The sequence below is a fragment of the Psammomys obesus genome, unplaced genomic scaffold, assembly GCF_907164565.1.
Source record: "Psammomys obesus unplaced genomic scaffold, mPsaObe1.curated_primary_1811, whole genome shotgun sequence".
In the NCBI taxonomy this organism is placed as follows: Eukaryota; Metazoa; Chordata; class Mammalia; order Rodentia; family Muridae; genus Psammomys; species Psammomys obesus.
This window is the reverse complement of record NW_026591598.1, coordinates 12,628,969-12,652,409: the sequence shown is the minus strand read 5'-3', so window position 1 is coordinate 12,652,409 and position 23,441 is coordinate 12,628,969. Positions and strand designations below refer to the sequence as shown.

Sequence of the window (23,441 nt, the reverse complement as noted above, 5' to 3'; positions counted from 1 at the left end):
GTCCAGGCCATTGCCTGTCCTGCCCAGCTTTTGGGGTAGGCGCCGTGGAAGGAGTGTCAATATCCCAAGAAGCCTCATTCCCGTGGGTGGGCTGTGCCTTTAACCCGGTCTGTAGAAGTCCAGCCTGCCACACACAGCCACCCTGCCCTCTGTGGCAGCTGAGAAAGACCCGCATGCTGTTTCACTGCAGATCAAGAGAAGTCTCTGTGGATTGTATCATTGAATTAAACGCAGCCATTAGTGTGTGGCTCTGGGGAGACACAGTAATGGACTATGCCTTGGGTCGTTTTTTTTTCCCCTTCTAAATGTTCTTCCCGGAGCTGGAGTTGCCTGGCCTGACCCATTTCTCTCTGTTAATATAACATCACATAAAAAACATCATTATTATACGGCACGGCTGGTGGAGACACAGATCAGGCGAGTGGCTCTGTGGGGGCAGCCCTGGGAGAGGCTGGGGCCCGAGGTTCTCCTCCTGCCTTCTCTCAGGAGAAAGCTCTGAGCAAGGTGATGTGATACCTGCAGGGGCCAGAGGGTGACCTTGAGTGTTGATCCTCTGCAGCTGTCGTCCACCTTGGTTTTTGAGACATGCCTGTCTGTGGCCTGGAGGTCATTAATTGGACTTGACTGACTGACCCTCCGGCGAGCCCCAGGAACCCTCCTGTCCTCCTGTCTCCGTTATTCTACAGGAATGGCAGGGGTTGTTTTGTTGTTCTGTTAGGGTTTTTTTTTTGTTTTGTTTTGTTTGTTGTTTGTTTTTGTTTGTTTGTTTTTCTTTTGTTTTGTTTTAGACAAGGTCTCACTATGTAGCTCTGGTTGCCCTGGAACTCACCGTGTAGACCAGGCTAGCCTTGAACTCACAGAGATCTGCCTGCGTCCAGGATTTAAGCTGGCACTAGTGCTGGGACCAAAACTGTGTGCCACCACGCCCAGCAAGAATAAAGGCCAGCCCTAACCCTAACTCTCCCCGGCAGGGGGATTGTAAAAGCATAACACCCCTGGCTTTTTTCTTATTTCAGTGAGGAGTGAGTGAGTGAGTGATTGTGTGTATATGTAGAGGATAACTTGCAGGAGTCAGCTCTCTCTTCAACCAGGTGGGCACTGAAGAGCAAACGCAGGTCATCGGGCTTGAAGGCAAGTGCCTTTCCTCACAGAGCTGTCTGCTTTTTTCTTGAGTTCCAAGGATATAACTGGGGTCCTTGTGTACTAAACTCTCTACAGACTGAGCCACCTCCAGCCCCCGACTTGCCTTATATAGGTGCCCTGAGCCTTGTCGGGGACAGGTGGAACAGGGAAGAAGGATGGACAGGGGAGGAAGCCTAGGGCAGGTGGGGAGCACCTGTGTTATGCTGCACAACAGGGCTGTCCAGGAGACAGCGGGGCGGGGGGTGGATAGGTGAGGGGCCACCATTCTTGGAGAAGGGAGCAAAGGGACTGAGGGTCATTTGGAAGGAGGGGCAGGACAAAGTGTTAAAAGGAGACATCAGTGGCCATAATCTCCAGTAGGATCAGGGACAAGGTCCTGGCAGGAAATTTAAATCTGGGTGTCCCCAACGTGTGGACAGGCCCATACCAAACATCTGACAACCCAGGAGGTGGAGCTGGGTGGCAGTGAGGAGCCTCAAAGGGGACTAGGAATCCACCTCCATAGGAAAATGGGGGAGGCAAGAGGGGAAGTCTCACTCCTGAGTCCAGGCCCAGGAAAGAGCCATCAGGAGGCCAGACATAGGGGCAAAAATGGCTTCCTGTCTCCTGCCTTCTCTCTGTCACCACCACGCAGACCAGGGTTCTAACTATTGTGGAGGGACAGGCCTGGGTGATTCCTTCAGAACCAACAGAACCTGCGCCAGAGGTACCAAGGAAGGCTTCTCAGAGATCACAACAGGAGGCACGGATTTCATGCACTCAAGACGAGCGGGAATCAGAGCGATGCCGAGGGCTGTCGAGGTGGGGCAGAAGGGGGGTGGGAACAAGAGTTGACAGAGGTGTGTGAGGAGGCCACCAGGATGGGCAGGGGCCCTTTGAGTAGAACTCTGGCCTTTGGGGCTGCCTGGAAACAAAACTACAAGGCTCAGCGGAAAAGGGACAGAGGGACTTTTGACCTCTGAACACTTGTCAGATGTTCAGAAGAAAAGATAAAGCCATATAATGTGGGAGTGGGGGAGGGGGCAAGAGGGTGCTGTGGGCCTGCTCTGAGTGGAAACAGTTCACAAGTAGGATCAGGAAAGGCTGTGCTGTGGGCCTGCTCTGAGTGGAAACAGTTCACAAGTAGGATCAGGAAAGGCTGTGCGAGAAGCGGGCCCCAAACAACATCCAAGCTACTACCCCGCCACCATGCCCAGAGAATTGTGCCAAGCTGTGGAGGCCAGGAAGAGCGTGCCCTGTTGTATGGGGTCTGGGGAGCCATGGCGGGTTCCCAGATTTAGGCAGAGACACCGCTGGGTCTGGTTTTAGGAAAACGACTCATCTGAAAATGGAAGCAGTGCTGGAGTACGGTGCACAGAGGTCAGGGGTCCTGAGAGCCCAAACAGCAGGTACTCAGGACCACCAAAAGCATCATGGAGGGGCTGCCAGGGGACAGCCGGGTATGGGGCCAAGTGTTAGTTATGTGTGTTACACACCCATATTGCCGTTTCCCTTCCATCCACTGCAGCCAGCAGTATCATGGCGGAGGTCCTACTACTGTCCCCCGTGTCAAAGACGGGGAGTGAGGCTCAAAAAGCCCCAATGGCTGGTCCCATCCACAAGCTAGCGTGTCACGGAGGCAGAGTCGGGCAGCAAGCCATGTGAGGTCTCTGGAGGAACAGTGAGGAACGGGCATCCCCTCCCTCCCATGGGGAAGGACCGAGAGAGTCACTCACTCTTCGAACCCCTTCCCCTTCATCCACAGATAACTTTGCTAGGCGGAGCAGGTGTGCTTCCGGCAAACGCTGGGGTCCGAGCCAGTTCTCCTGTTTCCTGGGCCTTTGTTCTCACGTCACTGTCTCCTGCTCTGGTGAGGGTACCCTGTGTGAAAAGTCGAGCTCAGAGACAGGGCTGGGGTAGGCAGCTCAGAGTAGGCGGGGCCAGAGCCCACCATGGCTGCAGCCCCAGGACAGGTCCTGGCTGATGGTTTGAGCCCTGTTGGATCTTTAGGTCATGGCGACTCTTCACTGGCAACTCTGCTCCTCGAGGAAGCCGTCCCAGGTGGCACATAGTGTTGGACTGGGGATAGGGCCTTCTCTGTCATCCAGCCTCGGGCTCCAGAGTAACCCTGAACCTGAAGTGAAGGTTCTCGGTAAGTGCCTTGCTGGACTCCAGCCCAGCCAGGTGCTGGGAGGAGGCGGGGCAGAGACCAACCAAGCCAAGAAGCCAGAGCCTCAAGCCTCACCAACATGCTCAGCCAGTTTCTCAGGTATCTTGCATCCGATGTCTTGGGGTGTCATGGGGACAGCTGGACATGAGGAGCCCTGGTTGCTCTCCCTGCTGGGCCCCAAGAGACAGAGGCCATTGAGGTGAACAGGTGGCCCAGGGCAGGACTTTGAAATCGGAGACTGCTGTGCCTTTGAGATGGACTCGGCTTCCTCCTGGCCCCGCCTCGTAGCCGATTGCCAGATTCCGGAGCATGTGCAGGGCCCTTTGCTCAGAGCCGAGAGGCCACGTTGGTGGTAGAAGCTCGTCTCCCCCGAGCTGGGTTAGTCCTTGACGGGGCTTCATGTGTGAGATGAAAGGGTGACCCAGCAGGACCTCAGAGTCCCTCTAGGCCCTTAAAACACCAGTGAGGGACACATTAAACAGGGTCCCAGGTCACCAGGCCCCGCAGAGTGGGGCGTGAGCTCAACCCACAACCCAATGAGCATAGGCAGAAAGTCCTTGCTGGAACCTTGCTCACCCTACAGCTAGGAAAGGAATGCCTGTCTGGCCTTGTGGTCGTGGGAGGGGCTGGCACTCCACAAGTCCACTTCAGGCCCAGACACATGGCCATCCCCCATCTCTGTGGCCAGCCCTCTCTTCGGGTGACATGTCCTTCACTTCTGGCCCCGTCTTTGCCTCACTTCTCCCCCCTCCTCCCCCTCTTTAGTTCTTTTTTAGGCTGTGCGCCGTATCACACCATGCCTCTCCATTATTCGGCTCAAGGGCTCTCCACGTGCGCTGTCGACACACTGAGCAGTTAGGGGCACACAGCCCCGAATGTGGCAGCGCTGAGGTCAGGCCAGACGCAGTGAGTTCTGTTCAGGGCCCTGAGCCTCTGCAAGGGCACAATGGGGCCCCTGTGGGCACAGCCACTGTCCCGAGGGTTACGAGTTCTCTGCACCCCTGGGTTTCACATGAGTGAATTCAGCTAGCCACAGATGGAAAAATCTTTGGGAGTGGGGGAGTGTATCCTGATCCTGTCTCTAGCCACGAATACAGGGTGGCAGGGACGTACCTGACGCTGAGTTTTGTAACTCAGCTGAGACGAAATAGAGTACACAGGAGGATCGCCCAGAGCCTGTCATAGACAGGGCTTGAACATGTGCAAATCGGGATATCTGAGCAGAGTGGGCGTCAGCCTCCCTAGAGGAATTTATGAGTGAAAGTGCTCTAGACCCTAAGAGACATTGCTGCTGGTTGTGACTGTAGCTGTAAGCTATTGATGAGAGCTAGCCACCACCTCCTCATCCTCCTCCTCCTCCTCCTTCTCTTCCTCCTCTTCCTCCTCCTCCTCCAAGCTCTCCAGAGGGTGCCAAGCTTTCCCTTTTCTCTCTCTTCCTCATCTTCTCCATCCTCGGCTCTGACGGTGCTCAACCAGCTGAGGTTTCCCTCAATCCTCTCCTGCCTCCCTCACAGTGAGGACGGCTTCAGATAAGTTATCTCAGGATTTACTCCCCGGACCAGCATCAGGGTGGCTGGCACAAGCAAGTAGCTCTTCATGAAGTCTCTGCCCTAGAATAAGAGGGAACATGAGGACTTTGGGGTCACGAATTTGTTTGGCTTCTTTGTCTAAACTGTTTTCCTCTTTAATGGAAATAAATCCCTAGTAATAAAAATAACCCAGGAGAAGTAAACAGCACTTCTACCCAGCACCCAGAGCTAAGCCCTAAGCCCCTCAGCCTCCAGCCTGGAGCCTAGAGGCTCTTCGCTTTGTAATAAAGAGCTTCTGCCGTGCTGCTTTTGGAAAGCTGTTTAGTTTTGTGGCCTTTGTATGGGAGGGAGAATACCTGTGCACATGTATGCAGAGCCCAGAGGAGAGCCTCCACTGTTGCTCTTCAGGTGCTGTCTTCCTTGATTTTATGACACAGGGTTTTACAAACCTGGGGTTCACCCAGCAGGTCAAGCTAGCCAGCCACTGGGCTCCAGGAAGCGGCCTGCCTCTGATTTCCTAGCGCTGAGATTGTGGGCATAGCCGCCAGTTCACTAAGCCAGCCATCTCCGCCAGCTCTTCTGTTTTTGCTCTTTAATCTCTTTTCTTATTGTCTGATAAGTACATTCATTCCTATAATGTTTGATCAAACCCATCCTCTTTCCCTCCCCTCCAGCTTCTCCCCTGTCTTAGAGTATTTCCACCCACTTTTCCCAAATGATCCCTAAGCCTTGGGTGAGGGGTATGTATGTCCCATTTAGAGCTGAAATACTCCATAATCTTTTATTCTCCGAAAAAAAAAAAATCTCTGATGAGGCTTGAGAGATGTGCTAATCTATGGATACAAAGATATGTATTTAGTTGACTATGTCCATTTAGCAAAGAAATAGTTAGGTTCTCCCCGAGGGCTTCTGACCCAGCCAGCAGTAGGGTTTTGGCCCAGTGAATAGTACCAGGCACAAGTTCAGTCTTGGAGTACAAGATTCAGATCCAATCAGAAGGCGATTGGTTACTGCCATAATGTCAGGGCCACTGTTACGCCAGCGGGAGCGTGTCGCCAGGTCAATTGTTACTGTAGTCACAGTGTTCAGGGATGAGTAATACCGGCGATTACTTCTCTCCTCTGATAAAAACAGGCGTAGTACCTTCAAGCGCCATGAAAGCTAGCCAGAAGGGTGGAAGCTTCCAAGTCAGTACCAGCTTGATTTCACCGTGTTCTATGATCCAAGCATGTGATATCTTTAGCAATAGGCTCTTACCATCAATTCTAGAGGGCAGCCAATAGCAACAGCCTGTGATATGGGGGGGGGGGGTATCTATGGGATTCTACTGACTAACAACTTGAAAAGAGGTAACCCACACCTGCCTTTTTATTTGATAGGCAATATCTGGCCTTAGAACTCATTGTGTAGCCCGGGCTAGCTTTGGAACTCACCATGTATCCCAGGTTGGCCCTGAGCTCCTGCTTCTGCCTCCTAAGTGCTTGAAGACATGCACCACATAGCCTGGATTGTTTGGTTGGTTGGTTCGTTGGTTGGTTTTGTTTTGTTTGTTTTAACTTAAGAGGTCCGGGGATTGTCTTCCAAGCACATAAAGGCTGGTCTACCTTACCTGCGTGGATGGATGTCCCCATGCTTTCTTTTAGCCTGTGTTGCAGGATCTGGAAGGTTTGGGTGTCTTCCCTGGGTTTGCGGTCCTGAAGTGTCTGCCTGTCTCCCTGAACAAGCATGTGTGAGCACCTCTGTTTTTCACAGAGTAGAGCAGCACAAAGGATGGGTGAGCCCCAAGACTGGCTGCATTGGCAGCTGTGCGCACACACTGGTCAGTGTGGCGTCACCCGAACTGAGTGGCCGTGGTCTGGGAAAGGGTCAGCACAGCCTCCATCTCCGCTCCCCCAGGGAGGCCGGAGGATGGGTCCATCCTCGCCTTCACTGGTGGTACTGGGTTCACCCTAGCCGGTGCCTCGAGGGTAACTTGCCCAGCCAATAATGGAAAGAATAAAAACAGCCTCAGGTCACGCTTGCCATTTTCTGTGCCTGTAGGTGGCCTCAGTGGGGCAACTATCATCGATTCTCTTGACACCCTCTACCTCATGGAGCTGAAGGAGGAGTTCCAGGAGGCCAAGGCCTGGGTCCAGGACAGCTTCCACCTGAACGTGGTGAGTCAGAGGCCATGGGGAGAGAAGGGCCAGCCTCCTGCCCCACAGACAGCAGGCTTCTTCTCACCTGGGACAGTGTAACAGAGCAGTGTCGAGCCAGTGCTGCAGTCTATGCCCTGCTGCGTCTCCTCACTGAACACCAGGCTTGAAGGGGGATGTCTCCAAGATGGCGTCCTCTGCTACAAGGGGAGACAGCCAGGATCACCCCTCCCCTCCCTACACTGCTCATCTTGGGGTGTTGCTCAGCAAGCGGTAGGAGGGGAAGTGGCTTTGTTGGAGGCCAGAGCTGCTGGGGGCCTGAGAGCTGGACTGGAGAGCTGGGGAAGGCTTTCCACCTCTTCCAATCTTAGTCTCCTCAGTATGAGACAGGAAATGATGATCCTGGCAGAGGGCTGGTGGAGAGTGTTTTATGGCCCCATAAAGTCAACACAAATGCAAAGTGGCCTCCTCATCACCGTTATAATTACTAGAATCATCTTGAGGCCTCTGCAACTTCTGGTATCCATGAGGCCAGGAGAGTGTAGAGCCCTTTGCTCCTTTTCTGTTCAGAGAGAGGCAGCAGGCCCCAGCTCCTCCAGGCAGAAGAGGCGCCTGTTCAGGGGACCGGGCAGCTGTGGGCACTCAGGTAGGCCAGGGCAGGCTACAGTGTTTTCAGAAGAAAGAAAGGTGGGGTCACCTGTTTGAGCCTTTAGATTTTTTATTTTATTTATTTACTCTTGGTTTTTTGAGACAGTGTTTCTCTGTGTAGCCTTGGCTGTCCTGGACTTGCTTTGCAGACCAGGCTGGCCTGGAATTCACAGAGATCTGCCTGCCTTTGCCTCCCTGAGTGCTGGGATTACAGGCGTGTGCCACCGTACCAGCTGGGTCTTAGCTTTTCGTCTAGAGATTGGGGTGATGTCATGGAACGCTATGAGGCTGAAAGGAAGTGAGAACGGCACACACTTTGCTAGTGGAAAAAATCCTTCCAGATTAACAGGTAATAGTGGCTACTGTCAATAACAAAAGCTTGAGTGCAGTTCTGGAATCACAGCTACTCTGGAGGCTGAGGTAGCCAGGGCACATGTTAAAGGCTAGCCTGGACAACATAGTGTGACCTTGTCTTAAAATTAAAAAAAAAAAAAAAGGTAATAAATAAATAAAAGAAGGCTGGGTGTAACTTCATTAACCCCCCAGCATTACAAATAAAAATGTAAAATATGATGCAGAAAGCTGCCAAGGGGAGCCCCTGGGGCAAGGAGGTGATAATAGGGACCTGTGTGAACCCCCACCCTCACAGGGGCACCTGTGAGAAGGCCTGCTGGGAGATAGGAAGCCCAGGGGGAAGGGAGAGATCTATCTCTAGTCACAGGCCATCCGTGTACATGGCTAAGGTGGGGATTTAGCCGGACCCGGTCCTTGGCAAGATGACTCCACACCTTCTTGGTACAGTCAGGGAGAAGGGCAGTGTGAGTGGGCCCAGGGACTGACGGCTCTTACCCGGGCATCTGCCCCCAGCCTCCTGCTCAGCCCTGCCCTGCTCAGTCGCCCCGGGGAAGGGCCTCTCCAATTCCTGCTAAGCCAGGGGAAGCTTCTCGGGCGGGGGGGCGGGGGTGGCAGGCGGGAGAGAAGGCTTCGGCTCTCCTTGGGCAAGCTTCTCCTGCAGCTCAGCACAGGTCCCGGAGCTCCTTGGAGCACAGCCAGGCGTCACTGCTCCAATGGCCTCCGGCAAGGCTGGGGAAAGGAGCCAAAGCCGGTGTTTATTCAGAACACTTAAATGCACAGTAGCAGCTGCCAGGCAGGTGCTGGCCCCTCTCGACCTCTGCTATGAAAGCCGAGCTGTGGCCTGGCCTGCCGGGGTCCCCAGAGCAGGCACAGGTGTGTGCTGAGGGGAGCAGTGTGGCCCGTGTCCAGGGCCTGGCTGGCTCTGAGAGCTCACATGTCCTTTCTCTCCCCTCCCCGCCTTCTTGCAGAGTGGAGAAGCATCTCTGTTTGAAGTGAACATCCGATATATCGGAGGACTGCTCTCGGCCTTCTACCTGACGGGAGAAGAGGTAAGTTGGTCCTCAGAGGCCCGAGGGCCACCCGGGCTGGAAGAGTCTTAGAAAAACTGTCTTCCTGCCTCTTCTTTCCCAGTGGCTTCATGGGGGCAGGGAGTCTGCCAGAGAACAACCAGGAGTCCCGTGAGGATTCCGCATTGCTCAGATCTGTGGCCTAGGTGGAGCACACTTGGCTGCCAGAGCAGCTGGTGAATTCTGTGGCGATAGAACCAAGTCTATGCAGAACAAGCTGCCATTCATAGATGTCCGTTCTCAGGACCCACAAAGCCAAGCCTGCCGCCTTACTACCCTGACCATTGTTTGTTTTTCTTTTTTTTTTTTTTTTGAGAGCCTGTTTTGCCCGCATGTATGTATATGTACCATACCAGTGTCTAGTGCCCACAGAAGCCAGAAGAAGGCATTGGATCCCCTGAAATTGTAGTTACAGCTGGCTGCGGGCCTCCATGTGTTAGGAATTGAACCGGGTGCTCTGGAAGAGCAGCCAGTGCTCTCCAACACTGAGCCATAGAGCCCATAGGTTTTCATGTACTTCATAGCCAACCCTTTCCCTCTCTCCCATCCTGGGCAGAACTATAGCCAGATACTTGCCTGCACCCATTCTCAAGGAAGCAGTGGACAATGGAGCCTCCCTACTGGCCATAGCCTGTAACTGCAAGGCTTTGAAGGCCGGAAAGAGCCAGGGGTCACTTGTAGGTGGCCTTAAACAAGTCTCCTCTTCCAGACATTGGATGGGCATGATACCTCTTTGGCCTAGGGCTGTCACCGCCAAAGGTCACCTCCTCTCTGCCAGAGAATTCTGAATTGTCCTTTGATTGGGAGAAACTGGAGCCTTCCTTCTCCCCTCGTGAGCTCTTGTCATAGCACAGCCTGAGTATTGGGTGGCCAGGTTGGCAGCTTCCCCAGACTGCAGGTCAGGCATCCATCAGTCAGGCCACTCCTGGGAGCCAGAGGTCCACTCTGCCCAGCCCTGCCACCACGTGGAGCCCAGAGCCAGGCAGGTAAAGCAGGGAAGCTACACAGAAACCCTGCCTCTCTCCATCACTGTGGTCCAAGGACGTCTTCCTCCCTCAGCTGTCATGGCTGAAGTCGAGGGCTTAGAGGCAACAGGCTGCCTCTATCTCTCGAGTCGCTTCGGGCCACTCTCCATCTAACATAATCTCCTCAGCAGAGATTACTGCCTGTACCAATTTGTAAAAAAAAAAAAAATTGTCGGTGGGAGCCCTCGGCTTCAAGCCACCCGGAGCTTGAATATTACTTGACAACCCCAGGACCACCCGGAGCTTGAATATTACTTGACAACCCCAGGACAAGAAAATGGCAGAGCGAGCAGGAAAAAGAAAAAGAAGACAGAATCATTCATGTGCTTCAGAGGCCCTGCCCAACCTCGCCTGGCTGGTGTGGTTGGAGCGATGGGGGAGAACAGGGGGAGGGAAGGGGCTTGAGGACTGGCCACTCAGGAAGGAGCTAGTGGCCCCTGGGTGGTGGCCACCCAGCCCTCCTTTGACCCTCCTCTGAAGAGTCTGTGGTTCTGAGCCCTCAACGACCTGAGCAATGCTCACTTCAACTTCAGGATGTGCACCTAGCAGGGGGCTGTGGGCCAGGGCATCTAAACTTGAGAAGGAGTTCACGGCCCACCAATGGCGTATGCCTTTAATCCCAGCACTCTGGGAGGCAGAGGCAGGAGGATCTCTGAGTTTGAGGCCAGCCTGGTCTACAGAGTGAGCTCCAGGACAACCCAGGCTACACAGAGAAACCCTGTCTCAAAAAAAAAAAAAAAAAAAAAAAAAGACAGAAAGAAAAAGAAAACTAAGAAGAAAAAGAAGAAATGGAGGAGGAGGAGGAGAAAACAGTTGACAAGGCTCAAGGGGAGGCCCAAGTAACCAGTGCTGAGTCTGTCTCCCAGCGCCTGCCCAGAGCTGCAGTACATTCCACGGCCCCTGCTGTCCCAGGCTTGTTACCTTCTAACCCCCAGGTTGTGAGTTCTGTGCACAGCCCAGTGGGAGCCACAAATGCCACATGAGTGCAGGGAGAGCATCGCTCACTTGGGGTGATGAGACAGACTTACAACCTCGAGTCACTGAGAGATATGCTAGTCCTCTCTCCAGACCTTGACCTGCCCAGCTCCATCTCCATTGTCACTGCTCGCTATTAGGGCTCGGTCACACACGTGCCCAGTGGGGGCCTCAAGGCAGAGTTTCTCTGTGTGGCCTTGGCTGTCCTAGACTCTCTTTGTAGACAGGCTGACCTCCAACTCGCAGAGGTCTGCCTGCCTCTGCCTCCTTGAGTGCTGGGAAGCCCGGCTGGCTTCCAGTTTCTTGACTCCCCACATATGTATGTGTCACTGGCTGGCTGCCAGTTTCTTCACTTCAAAGGAAGTGGCAGGAGAGGATTCTACCGGTTGGTCTCCATTGCTGACACTCGTCTCCCACCGAGATGGCCGGCATCTGGCTAGAGAGATGGCTCCATGGTTAAGAGCACTAGATGGACTTACAGAGGTCCTGTGTTCAGTTCCCAGCACCCACAGGCCCCTATAACGCCATCTTAGGGGCTCTGATGCCCTCTTCTGGCTCTCTTGAGCCTGACATGTATATGATGCACAGACAAACCTGCCGGCTAAACACCTTTACACATAAAATAAGAAAATGTTTTTTTAAAGATGACAGAGCTTAATCACTCTTCACAGTTTAGAAGCACATTCACCTATGACATGATTTCTCCAAGAACTCCGTGAAGCTGCCGAGGCATACCCCGTCATTCTACTGTGCAGATGGGGAAACTGAGGCTCAGAGGCAGTGCAGGGCTCAACAAAGGCCACAAAGCGGCACTGTGTGCTGGGTCCTGGGCTCCATGTGTTTTCTGTCCTATGGGATGAAACTCACACCTGTCCTGTCTCTGTTCAGGACCTGAGGCCCCAGCCCTATGTGGAGAGACACTCAGGTGTCCTAGTGAAAGCCACAGAGTGCTGTAGCCCCGAGCGAGTCACTCCAAAGCTCCGATGTCTCAGCCTTAGTGAGGGCCTTCTTCCAGGGCTGTTGCGGAGACTGAAGTTCTGCAGACATGGCCCCCCTCCCCTGCTCCCCTCCAAGATGGCCTAGAGGACCCGTGTCTTGCGGTCACCAGCAGTTTCACTCTAGAATACACATTCCTGCTTAGTCCCTCCTCAGGACCTTCGGGACCTTCAGTGATGGCTGGCAGCAAGGAATCCTAAGGACCGTGTGCAGGAGGGACCTGGTACCCTGGCAGAAAGGAGAAGGGTCTATCGAGTAGCTCAGCCTCCTCAGAGTCTCTGGCAACTGTGCAGCTGCCTGGGCCACATGTTTGGGTGGGTTCCATTCGCCGCCAGCAGCCCCCTGGAGGGGAGGGATCCAAAGCCTGCACAAGATCAAGGCCTCACAAGCCCTTTCTGTCACTCAGCCAGTGGTTCCAGCTGGGCTGAGCACTGCAGCAAACCCACAGGGCAGACCCTGCAGCTCCAGGCGACAGGTGCCTTTGGGTTCTAGACCAGCTCCCCAGGGTCTGCTTCCGGGGCTCCCTGACAGGCCCTGGACAGGGTCCTCTTGTCTGGCCATGTAGACAGCCCTGCCACTCTCTTCCCCCTTCCCTGGCAAGGCCATGCACCCTCAGAAGCCTCAAACCCATTCACCAGCTCAGAGCTGGCAAGCCTCTAACAGCTGCCTGTGGTATAGGGATGAGACCCAGGGCCCTGGGGACTTGGTCCATGAGCTCCATCCCCAGCCCCTCCCTCATTCAGCAGGTTTTTGTTGCTTGTTCAGAAGGTCAGGAAGCTGAGTCAGCAGAGCTACAGACCGGGGGACTTGCCTCTTGGCTCTTAAGTGGCATTTACAATCCTCTCTAGGTATCCATGGTGACTAGGCCCAGGACCCCTCTGAATCCCAACTTCCAGGAATGCTCAAGCCCTTACCTGAAATAGAGTGCTGTTTGCAGAGAGCCCACGTCCATCCTCTCAAAGTCCTTAGGATGCCCGAGAGCAGAGGCCTGCCCTGCTCCACTCTTTAGGAATAAGAGTCCCAGTGTGTGATCAATGCAGATGTGATTTTTATCCCTCCCTCTAGCGCGCAGCCCACACTGGCCCCAAATTCCTGGCTTGAAATATTTCTCTTGCCTCAGGGTCAAGTTTACAGGTGGACCCTGTCACGGCCAGCTTTTTTTTTTTTGAAAAGTGTGTCTTCAGTCTGTGGTTTGTTGAATATGGAGATCAACTGTGTTATTGGCCTATCAAGGGGTATGTGTGTGTATGTGTGTGTGAGAGAGAGAGAGAGAGAGAGAGATGTTTATCATGCATACGTGCATGTCAGTGGGTGCCTGTGCACCTACTGGGAGCCCAGAGCAGGATGTCTCTTCCTTTCAGTCTAGGCTGGGGTTCCAGGAACCAAAGCCACACCCGGCTTTGTATGTGGGCGCCGGACACCCGAGCGCAGGCCCTCACGCTCGCAGAGTAGGTGCCCTTACCACGGAGCCACCTCCCTAGTCCTGTTGTAAAATCGCACAGGCTGAGCACAGCCATGCCTGGCCGTGGGCCCAACCCGGGAGGCGAAGGCAGAAGGGTTCCGTGAGTGTGGGCACCCAGAAGCAGCCTAATTACGTACAAAGCACAGATGAAGCAAAAGGAGGAAATAGATAACACCTGTGGCCTCACCCCTCGACGAGACGCCATCAATGCTTTGATGTGTTTTCTTTATTTTTTTTTTTCATGCATCCATATGTAAACAAATTGTAAACTGAGTCACGCCGCTTTGAAATATTTGTCTAGGTCCAAGGGCACATGCTCCCTCTGCTTCTAGTTATTCTTCCACTACATCCTGCTAGTGGCTGCGTGACATTGCACCGTGTGGGAGCCGGGGCCCGAACCGAATCCCTGTCACGTGATTCACCACAGTCTATTTCAGGCAACGCTGGAATAAACAACCGTATCATAAAGTCTTTCACAGCACTCTCAATTATTTATGCCCCGAGAGAAATTGGGTTGCTTTGTTCAGGTTTTTACATCACACCTGCGCATTGGTTTCGGGAGGGTGCGCGCACACTCACGTGTGTCACAGTATGCGTGTGGAGGTCAGGGGACAACTTCTGAGAGTGCGCCCCCTCCTTCCATCACCTGGGTCTCCGGGGATCGAACTCAGGTCGTTAAGCTTGGCAGCAAGCACCCTTGATGAACGGAGTCATCGCGCTGGCCCTTTCGGAGAAACTGGTTACGAGAAAGGCCGCTGAGTCGGGAGGTCACATGGCCCTTCTAAGTTAATCTGGCATTTCAGAGGAGCAGTTTAAAGGAATGGGGACCTCAGGTGGGACCTTGTCATGGCTCCTTAGCTATCACATGGAGGGTTTAAAACAGCCCATTTACCCTTGCCCTCCGTTTCCTGTCGTAAAATGGGAGTCATTGCGCAGCCTCAGACTACCAAAGAAAGGCCTTTTTCCTGCCATCTCACAGGGAAGCTGTCACCCAGGAGGCAGAAGTTTCTGGAACCTGGATGACAGTATGGTCTGGGCTCCTAGTCCAGTGCTGAACATGCTCTGTCCAAAGAGACAGCGAGTTTCCCTCTCTTGCTGTATGAGTCAGCAGTCCCTCATGGAACAAAATGCCTGAGACAATCAGCTTAAAAGAAGAAAATGTTCTGCTGGGCTTCCTGTCTCAGGGGTCTCATCACAGACCAAGCTTACTTGGTGGCTGCTTTGGCTCCACAGTGGACATCATGGCAGGAACACGTGATGGAAGAGATGCCAGCAAGCGGAGAGCCAGGGAGGGGTGGGGGTCCCAGGATCCCCATCAGGCTTCCCACCCCACCCCCACTATCTGCTTCCCCCTACGTTCCAGCTTTTCAAAGTCCCACCATCTCCCAATGGTAACAAGACTGGGAATCAAACCTTCAACACGTAGACCTTGGGGTTCGCTCCCGGTCCAGGCTGGAGCTCAGTGGCAGCCTCGCTGACGCTGGTAGCCCACCCTTGTCAGTGGGGTCTGCCCCTGGACTTGGAGGTGACGCTGACTGCTCTCCCCTCCTCTTCCCAAGGTCACCTGATCACAGCGTCAGTCCTCCGTCCCCCTACCACCTTAGGAACCACGCAGGTGTTTCAGGAACACAGAAATTGATGCGCAGAGAGAAATAGCTAGCCTAAGGCCTCGGAGCGGGTCTTGTGGGGGCCTGGCCTCCCATTATGGCTTCTGACTGCAGGCCTGACGTGGTGCCCCCTCTCAGCCCTGTCCCCAGCTTTGATGGCAGCACGTACGTGCTTGGGTGACCACTCGCCCACTTCAGACTCAGTGCCCTCTGACCTTCCTCGGCAGGTGTTCCGAGTCAAGGCCATCAAGCTGGGTGAGAAACTGCTACCAGCCTTCAACACTCCCACGGGCATTCCCAAGGGCGTCGTGAACTTCAAAAGGTGAGCTGCCCCCGTGTGAACTCGTGGCTTTGTGGGTCCTCTGTGGCGGCCTAAGGACGAGGCCCGGGGACAGATGACAGACAGAAGGGAGTCCGAGGAGGTCAGCTCTGTTTGACTTAAAATTTTACAGAGGTGGGAGCTGAGGCATGAGAAGGGATAGTTCCTGTTTTGAGCGTGTTGAGAACTTGACCTTTGCTGAGTGCTATCATGGACAGGCTTTGGCTACCAAGTGCAGGTCTCGGGGTTTGGACCACCCAGGCCTGACCTTCTCAGGGTGGGAAGGGCATTTGTTCCTCTGCAAATAACCCCCAGCACTGTTGACTCTGCCCCCTCCCTCCTGAGGAAGCTTGTGTGCAGAGTGTTCTCCCTGTGAGCTGGTACCTAAGGAGGCTGAGAGGATCTGGACCTCCGTTCTCCCTGGGACTGCTGTAGGGCCCTGGCTCTGGTCTAGGTGAAGGAGATGCCTAGAGGACAAAGGAGGCACACAGCCATGTCCCCCAAACACCTGCAGCTCTCTGGGCCATATGTGACGCACTTGAGCTGGGAGGCAGGCAGGGGTAGCCCATGCTCCCTGTCTTGCCCGAGCCCCCATCTGGGATACCTCACGAGAGTGCTGGCCAGGTGCCTGGCAAGGGGGTCCACCCAGCTCCTGCTGGGCCCCACCCTCCCTCCATGTCCTGTGGCCTTGGTAGCTTTGCCCTCGGTGCTCCCCAGACCAGGTCCTGTGCTCAGAGGGCTTGGACAGAAGCGACCCACACCTTCACCCTGGATCTGGGCACAGCCCTCAGCGCCCCTCCCTCTGCTGCAGCCCAGCCCCCCCCATCTCACCTGTAGACCCCAGCAGAGCCTGGTCCTACACAGGCCCTACAGGCGTGGATATTTTTAGGCTCCCTGCTCGCCCCCAAGAGAAGCTGCATGTGCGGACTTCCTGGCACCGCTCCCTCTCATATTCTGGGAAAAAAGCTACTGCTAAAAATGGGAGGGTAGCGAGGACGCAGCAGCCACGCGCTACGGAGAACACTCCTCAGAGATGACCTGGCAGGGGCCTGGCCCCTCGGTGCTGCTCCTGTGGTGTTTGTTCCAGCAGGCCTGGTTCCCCGGGTGGCTAGAGGGCTAGGTGAGCAGCCCCGCCCCAGCGCTGCCCCTCGAGGAGACATGCTCACCTCTGCAGAGGAGGCATGGTGGGAGAAGCAAGGCCAGCTGTGGCCTGCAGAGACTTCTGGCTACCTGAGACAGTGATTGTGCCCAATCCAGGGGACCTCTGGCTGAATCAGTCTCTTTCTGGTGTACATAAGCACACACACACACACACACACACACACACACACACACACACTTGCACAAAACACTGCTGGTGCCCATGTCACTGATAAGGACTCAGACATTCAAGCTGGCCATTGTGCTATTCTCAAATCCATACACAGACTCGGGCATCCATACAAACGTACATTTCCGTGGGCGTTATCCCTCTAATCGTGAGCACACCTACATGATTGCTGGCAGCTTGTTTGTTTGTTTGTTTGTTTGTTTGTTTTTGTTCTGTCTTTGGAGACAGGGCTTTCTCTGTGTAGCCTTGGCCGTCCTGGAACTTGCTCTGTAGACCAGCCTGGCCTCGAACTCATAAGAGATCCGCCCGCCTCTGCCTTCCTGGGTGCTGGGATTAAAGGCGTGTGCCGCCACTGCCGAGCTTGCTACCAGCTTTTGAGTACACAGTAGGTCATGTACCCTGTGAGCTTTCTTTTCTGACCACCGGGACCTCATTTTGCAGGGAAAGAAAATGAAGCTCAGAGAAGTTCGGTAACATTCCCACGGTTACACAGCAACCAAGCAAAGTTAGGATTTGAACTCAGGTCTGGCTGTAACAATTGTCCCACACCCACGAGGTTTTGCCGGGTATCGAGGAGCACTGTGGAGCAGCCCCCTTGCCAAGGGAAAGGAGAGGATCTTACTCCTGGTCCTTCAGCTCCACAGAGCTGGCCGGAGGAGCCTCTCCTCTCCAGGATGCTCCTTACAGAGCACACTAGGGATGCATGGAGACCTGAGGTCAGGATTCGGATCTGGATTCAGCGCTGCCACTTGCTGTGTGACCTTGAAAGAGTGTCTCCCCCTTTCTGAGCCTAAGTATTCCCACCTATGAAATGAAGATCACAGTATCTGCTAGTAGAGTTGGAGGAAGAAATAAAATAAGACACCAAAGCCACCTGGCTCCTAGTAGAAGCTTATTGTCACTTACATAGGCATAATTATGTACTGATAAAAATGACAGTCACGTGCGTAATTGATGCCTCACAATAGCTCTGCAAGGCTGAGCACCTCGGTTTAAGGGAGGAGGAAGCTGAGGCCTAGGGAAATGGTGAGGCGCTCCCCATCTGGGACACGGAGGGAGCCGGTAGCTGTGCTCACCTTCCCTGCTGTCTGTGGCTAGTGACCGTGAGCGGCCAGGAGAGGAAACAGAGACTGTGATTGGACAGTGAGGACCAAATCTCACCAGAGGCAGGAGGGCGTGGTGGCGCGCCCCTTTAATCCTAGCGCCCCGCCTTGCCTCCTGGGATTAAAGGGGTGCACCACCATACCTGACCGGTGAGCCAGGTTCTCACTCTCCCTCCGTCGGGGACTCTGCTGGCTCTCCCTGGTGGTATCTGGGCAAATGCCTGCCACAGGCTGGTGTCCTAAGCCAAGTAGAGTCCATGGGCTTGGCTTCCCACTGCAGGACATCTGTCTGAGGAACTGTGTTCAAGGCCAGTCTGGTCTACAAAGTGAGTTCCAGGACAGCCAGGGGTACATAGTAAGACCCTATCTAAAAAAAAAAAAAAAAAAAAAAAAAACAAAAAAAAAAAAGAAAGGAAGGAAGAAAGAAAGGGAGGGAGGGAGGGAAGGAGGAAGGGAGGGAAAGAAAAGAAAGGAAGGAAGAAGGAAAGGAGGGAGGAAGAGAAGAGAGAAAGAAAAGAAAGTAAGAAAGCTAACTGTGGACAGGGGCTTTCTTTCTTTTTTTCTTTTAAACTTCTAAAGCATCGGGCATTTCCCAGGAAGACCTCTGAGCTCCCCCACTGGAGGAGAAGCCTCTCTTAGTCTGGGGGGCACCCCCCTTATCGCCTCTGGAGAGCATGAGGTCTTAAAGTACCTCGCCCTTACCCCAGAGAATGTGAGGCCAGAAGGCCTGGGTTGGAATCTCACCTCCTGCAGGTCTCTGGTCATTAGCACATCACTTCCTGAATAACCTGTTTCCTCCTGAGGTTTCTGGGGTTAGCCATGCCTGTGAGCTTCAGGTACCAGATGAAACCACTCCCTGGAGTGCCCAACCTGACCCAGGGGGCTCCATAGACAGCAATCTGCCCTGCCCAAGCCTAGAAATACACCAGGGGACAGAGACAGGGCAAGGCAGGCGGCAGTCTCTGCGGGGGTGAAAGTCACAATCTCGCCTCAGCTCTCCTGCTCTCCAGGAAAGAGCTGGGCAAGAGCAGAGCTCAGAGTGGTCAGTGAGGCCTCGGGCCTGCACCAGCAGAACTGTGGCCCAGGGCACCTCCCCAGCTCACACTGCCTTCCCTTCCCCAGTCATCCCCAGAGGGAGACAATTGCCCAGCAGCTGGTTCTGAGGCAGCAGGAGAGCAGAGGGGACCCCAAAAGGCAAACACAGATACCCTACAACATGCCCAGGATTGGTGGCCACTGTGCCTTTACCTCCCTCCTTCCATCTTATACTAACTCTCCAAAGAATGTCTATCCCCCCTCCCTCCCCCAATCCTAAATGTCACACGGGAAAGTAATGGGGGTATATGTGTATGGCCTCTGAGACCAGGAGAGGAAGCCTCTTGCCCACGGCTGTCCTTGCTCTCCACTCCCCTCCACTCTCTTAGCTCCCACCAAAGCTTGAGGCTGGGGGCGGGGGGCAGGGGCAGGAGGCAGCAGTCCTCATTCTGTTATACAGCAATGGAGACGGGGGCACACAGGGTTCAGGGGCTTGCCTGAGGCTGCTGGCTGACCAGCGCCGGAGCCTGCATCTTCTGTTTCTAGGGTGCGGCACGTGGAAGGTGTGCAGAGTGCCCCCTCACAGGAGTGATGCAGGCCTCGGCCTCCCCCGGGGCTGGCTCAGCTCAGCTTGGGTTGGGCCCAGCTGCTGCGCTGGCACATGACCCCGGAGGGTGGCGTCTGACTCTGGGCGCAGGACAGAGAACATGGCTGGCACGCTTGTAAGACTTGGCTACGAGGGCCTCACTTCTTCCCTTTCTAACCCCTAGCTTCCTTAAGTCCGGCTGTCCAGTCTGGGCTATTATAGGACCCTGGGTAGAAGGAAAGGCAAAAGCATGTGTTTGAGGACTGTCTCTCTGCTTGGCACTACCCTCCTCAAGCCTAACAGTGGTCACTGGGTGTCCTGTGGGGCCTTAGTGGCTCCTGTCCACACTGTCGATGTCACCTGTGAATTTCACTCTAACCGAGTGCCGTGCCTTGAGCCCCAAACATTACAGAGGTTGCTTGGCAGGAACAAAGGCTATGACACATGCTCGGACCATCTTCAGCAAGCCCCGTGCCCTCACCAGCCTCACACAGGAGGGCCGGGGAGGATTCTCTGAGCTGCGCTGTTCACAGCCACTGCTGGTCGCAGCCAAGGAGCCAGCAGGGTGACCGGCGGATGTCTTTTCAGCGGTAGCTGGGGCTGGGCCACCGCGGGCAGCAGCAGCATCCTGGCTGAGTTTGGATCCCTGCACTTGGAATTCCTGCACCTCACTGAACTCTCGGGGAACCCGGTCTTCGCAGAAAAGGTGAGTTTGTCCCTCACTCTCTCTGAGGGAGGCACCCCCCCCCCCCAGAAGAGAGCCAGAGGGCAAAAGTCTGCAGTCAGGGTTTGCAGGGTCCCCGCCCACCGCCCTCACAGCAGTTACTGGCGGAAGAACCGACCATGCCCAACACCAGGTGGCAGGGAGGGGAACAGAAGCTACCAGAGCTCTGCCAGGGAGGTTTGTGCTGGCACATGGGCTGGTGGCACATTCTGTGAGCTGTGAAATCTGGAGACTGCGCCTGGGAGCCAGGCTCCTCGTACTGGCAGGAACAGGCAGTGGTGTGCTCGAGTACCCTTTCCAGGGACATTTAGCTTCTCCTTGTGTGAGATCGGCCTGCCTTTTCCTCCCAGCTGCCTGACGGCTTGTGCTGGCAGCAGGCTGGCAGAGCGGTTCCTCATCCCCGATCTTGGCTGCCCAGCGCTACGTGGGTGCTGAGAAGCGGTACCCAGGCCTCTGCCCAGTCCTGAGAGTTGCCTGTACCTAGCCCTGGGATGCTCTCTCCAGAAGGGCTGCAGCCCTGGGCAGTCCACCAGGGGAAGGTCTGGATTTAGAGCTAATCCTGAATCCAAAGGAAGGCAGAGTAGACACAGGCCCCTTCCAGATCAATCGGGAAACAGCCTTTGGGTTCCCACACTCCCTTTGAGATGGCATCACACCTCTACCTGCTGGGGCTGTCTTGTGTTACCAGCTATTCTTAGAACATATATCACACTCTCATGCACACACACACACACACACACACACACACACACACACACACACAGAGCTGGGAGGGAACAACTTCCCATGGTTCACTTTCCCCAGGCCCTGGAGTCTTCACATTCCCATGAAGCCCAATGCTCCTTAATACCAGGTTTGAGGGGCTGGAGAGATGGCTCAGAAGTTAAGAGCACTGGCTGCTCTTCCAGAGGTCCTGAGTTCAATTCCCAACAACCACACGGTGGCTCACAACCATCTATAATGAGATCTGGTGCCCTCTTCTGGCGTGCAGGTGTACATGCAGGCAGAACACTGTATACGTAATAAATAAATCTTTAAAAACAATACAGGGTTGGGACCACTGTGTCCTTGATGTGGGAATCCACCAGGGCGGAGACACTCAGGACAGGCTTCCCACCCTCTGACCTGCTCAGGGTGTGGTCAGCCTTTCCTTCTGTGACTCAGAGGAGTCTAATCCTAAAGCCATGTTCTCTGACCCTTTGACCAGCCAAGGCCTCCTCTTCTCCAGCTAGACTCCTCTGGGAAGCCCTGGCCAGCTCAGAAAAGGGCCCCAAGTGTGTGCACTGGCCCTTGCCATATGCTGGGCATGTTTTATCTTAAGCCTCGGCCGTCCTGGGGGAGGGTTTTTGTCTTTGTTTTTGTTTTTGTTTTTCTGCCAGCCCCATCTAAGTGAAAGGTAGAACCTGCTCAGGGCGGCCAGCTGGTGCGTGCTGAAGCTGAGACTTGGGCCAGGAGCTTTCAGCCTCTTCCTCTCAGAGCAGCTTAGCACAGCCGGCTGCAGGCTGCCCCTCCAGACGCCCTGTCCCTCCGTCACTCTCCGATTGCACATTTCAGCTATTTTCATCCCCCTAGTCATGCCTCCCTTGGAGGCGATTACTAGCAGTCAACAAATTGGCCAGAATTCTTACAGCGCCCTGCAACCAACAGGGACTCTAATCTGGCCAGCTTCCCCCCCCCCCCGCCAGGACGGCAGAGCAGAAGTGAGGCACGAGAATCCTCCCGTCCCTCTCAGGGACCAGGGCTCAGAGCAAACTGGTCAATGCCCCAGCTCTCCACTTACACAACCCTGGGCTGGGCATGGACCTCCGTCAGTGGCATCCAGCTGGCAAGCATGAAGCCCCCGTTTGATCCATGGCATTCATAGACAGGGTTGGTCAGGCACACCTGTAAACCACCCCAACCTCTTCCTCCAACCCCTCACTCCGGTCAGCCTGAGCTACATAAGACCCTGTCTTAAAAAAATCATAATTACAAAAAAAAAAAAAAAAAAATTAAGGGAAATTTAGTGCTTACAAAATAGCTACTGCCACTTAATCTGAAACTCCTCACCCAGGATGGTCTACAGGGCTGGTGCTAGCAGGTGGCCAGCCTGGGATAGGTCTGTTCTGTCCAGAGCAGTCAGCAGAGGGGTGGGGTCAGGCCCTACCTGTTCACCTTTCACCATGCTCTGCGTGAGGGCCCGGACTGCGGTTCTTTCACCGTCTCCCTCCACACCAGAAGGCTTTAGCCCCCATGCGTCTGAGCTATCTGCTCCTCCTCACAGGCGGGGAATCAGTGGTTTCTTCAGGAAAGTGACTGTGCCTGGTGTCCCTCACAGGTCAAGACTATCCGCAAGGTCCTCAGGGAGATTGACAAGCCCTTCGGCCTCTATCCCAACTTCCTCAGCCCAGTGAGCGGAAACTGGGTGCAGCGTGAGTACCGGCGCCACGGGCCCTCATCCCGTGGGTTCCCGTTCGGGCTTTCTGAGGCCAGGCGGGCACCGGCTCCTGAATTCCCCAGCATGGATGTGCCAGCAATTGTGTATCTGACCCCTCCCAGCTTTCCTGCCCCTCTGCACTCTCTCTGTGATCCCCACTTAGAACTGTCACTCAGAAGTGACTGAGGAAATGACCCTGTGGCTGCCTCCCTAGGCCCTTTGATCTGCCTCTCCACTTCCAGCTTTGATTTAGACAAAAATTGTAGATGAGTCAGACCAAGTGGTGGTTTAGGGGTCACCCACTCACCACTATATCTTAAACCTACTTGAATCTAAAAGGCTTTTTGCCTTTTTTTCTGTTTAAAGAATTAGCCCAGGCTGGCCTTGAACTCAAAGATTCGCCTGCCTCTGCCTCCGGAGTTCTGGGATTAAAGGCATGCACCACTACCTCCCAGCTGTTTAAAAACTTTTTTATTTGAGACAAGGTCTCCAGGTAGCCGAGGCTGGCCTTGAATTCTGGATCCTCCTGCCTCCTTTTCCCAAGTGCTGAGGTGACAGGTGTGTGATATCCACCAAGCAACTTTGTTAGCCACCTGTGGGGCCTCGTTCCCAAGTCCACCGACCGAGGGTGGCATGTGCTGCTGACCAGACCCCTAGGCCATGCTGTGCTCTCGCAGAGAGCCAGGCTCTGGGAGGGCAGACTGCAGCTCCTCTCTGCCCTAGTCTCTGACGCTCAGTCATGTGGTCAGTCAACAGAAACCAACAGGAACTGCACCCTCTTGCTCTCTTTCTGTGTGTGTGTGTGTGTGTGTGTGTGTGTGTGTGTGTGTGTGTGTGT

At 54.5% G+C, this 23,441-nt stretch overlaps 1 protein-coding gene across 1 annotated transcript in view; it reads left to right on the top strand.

Annotated features, from left to right (window-relative positions):
* The window catches only part of Man1c1 (mannosidase alpha class 1C member 1), a 127,972-nt gene that overhangs the window by 91,440 nt on the left and 13,091 nt on the right, over positions 1-23,441 (top strand). Inside the window, exons 3-7 of the mRNA XM_055611055.1 lie at positions 6,862-6,977; positions 8,927-9,007; positions 15,318-15,412; positions 20,052-20,169; positions 22,505-22,598. Of these exons, the coding sequence (XP_055467030.1) occupies positions 6,862-6,977; positions 8,927-9,007; positions 15,318-15,412; positions 20,052-20,169; positions 22,505-22,598 (504 nt within the window). The remainder of the gene's footprint in view (positions 1-6,861; positions 6,978-8,926; positions 9,008-15,317; positions 15,413-20,051; positions 20,170-22,504; positions 22,599-23,441) is intronic.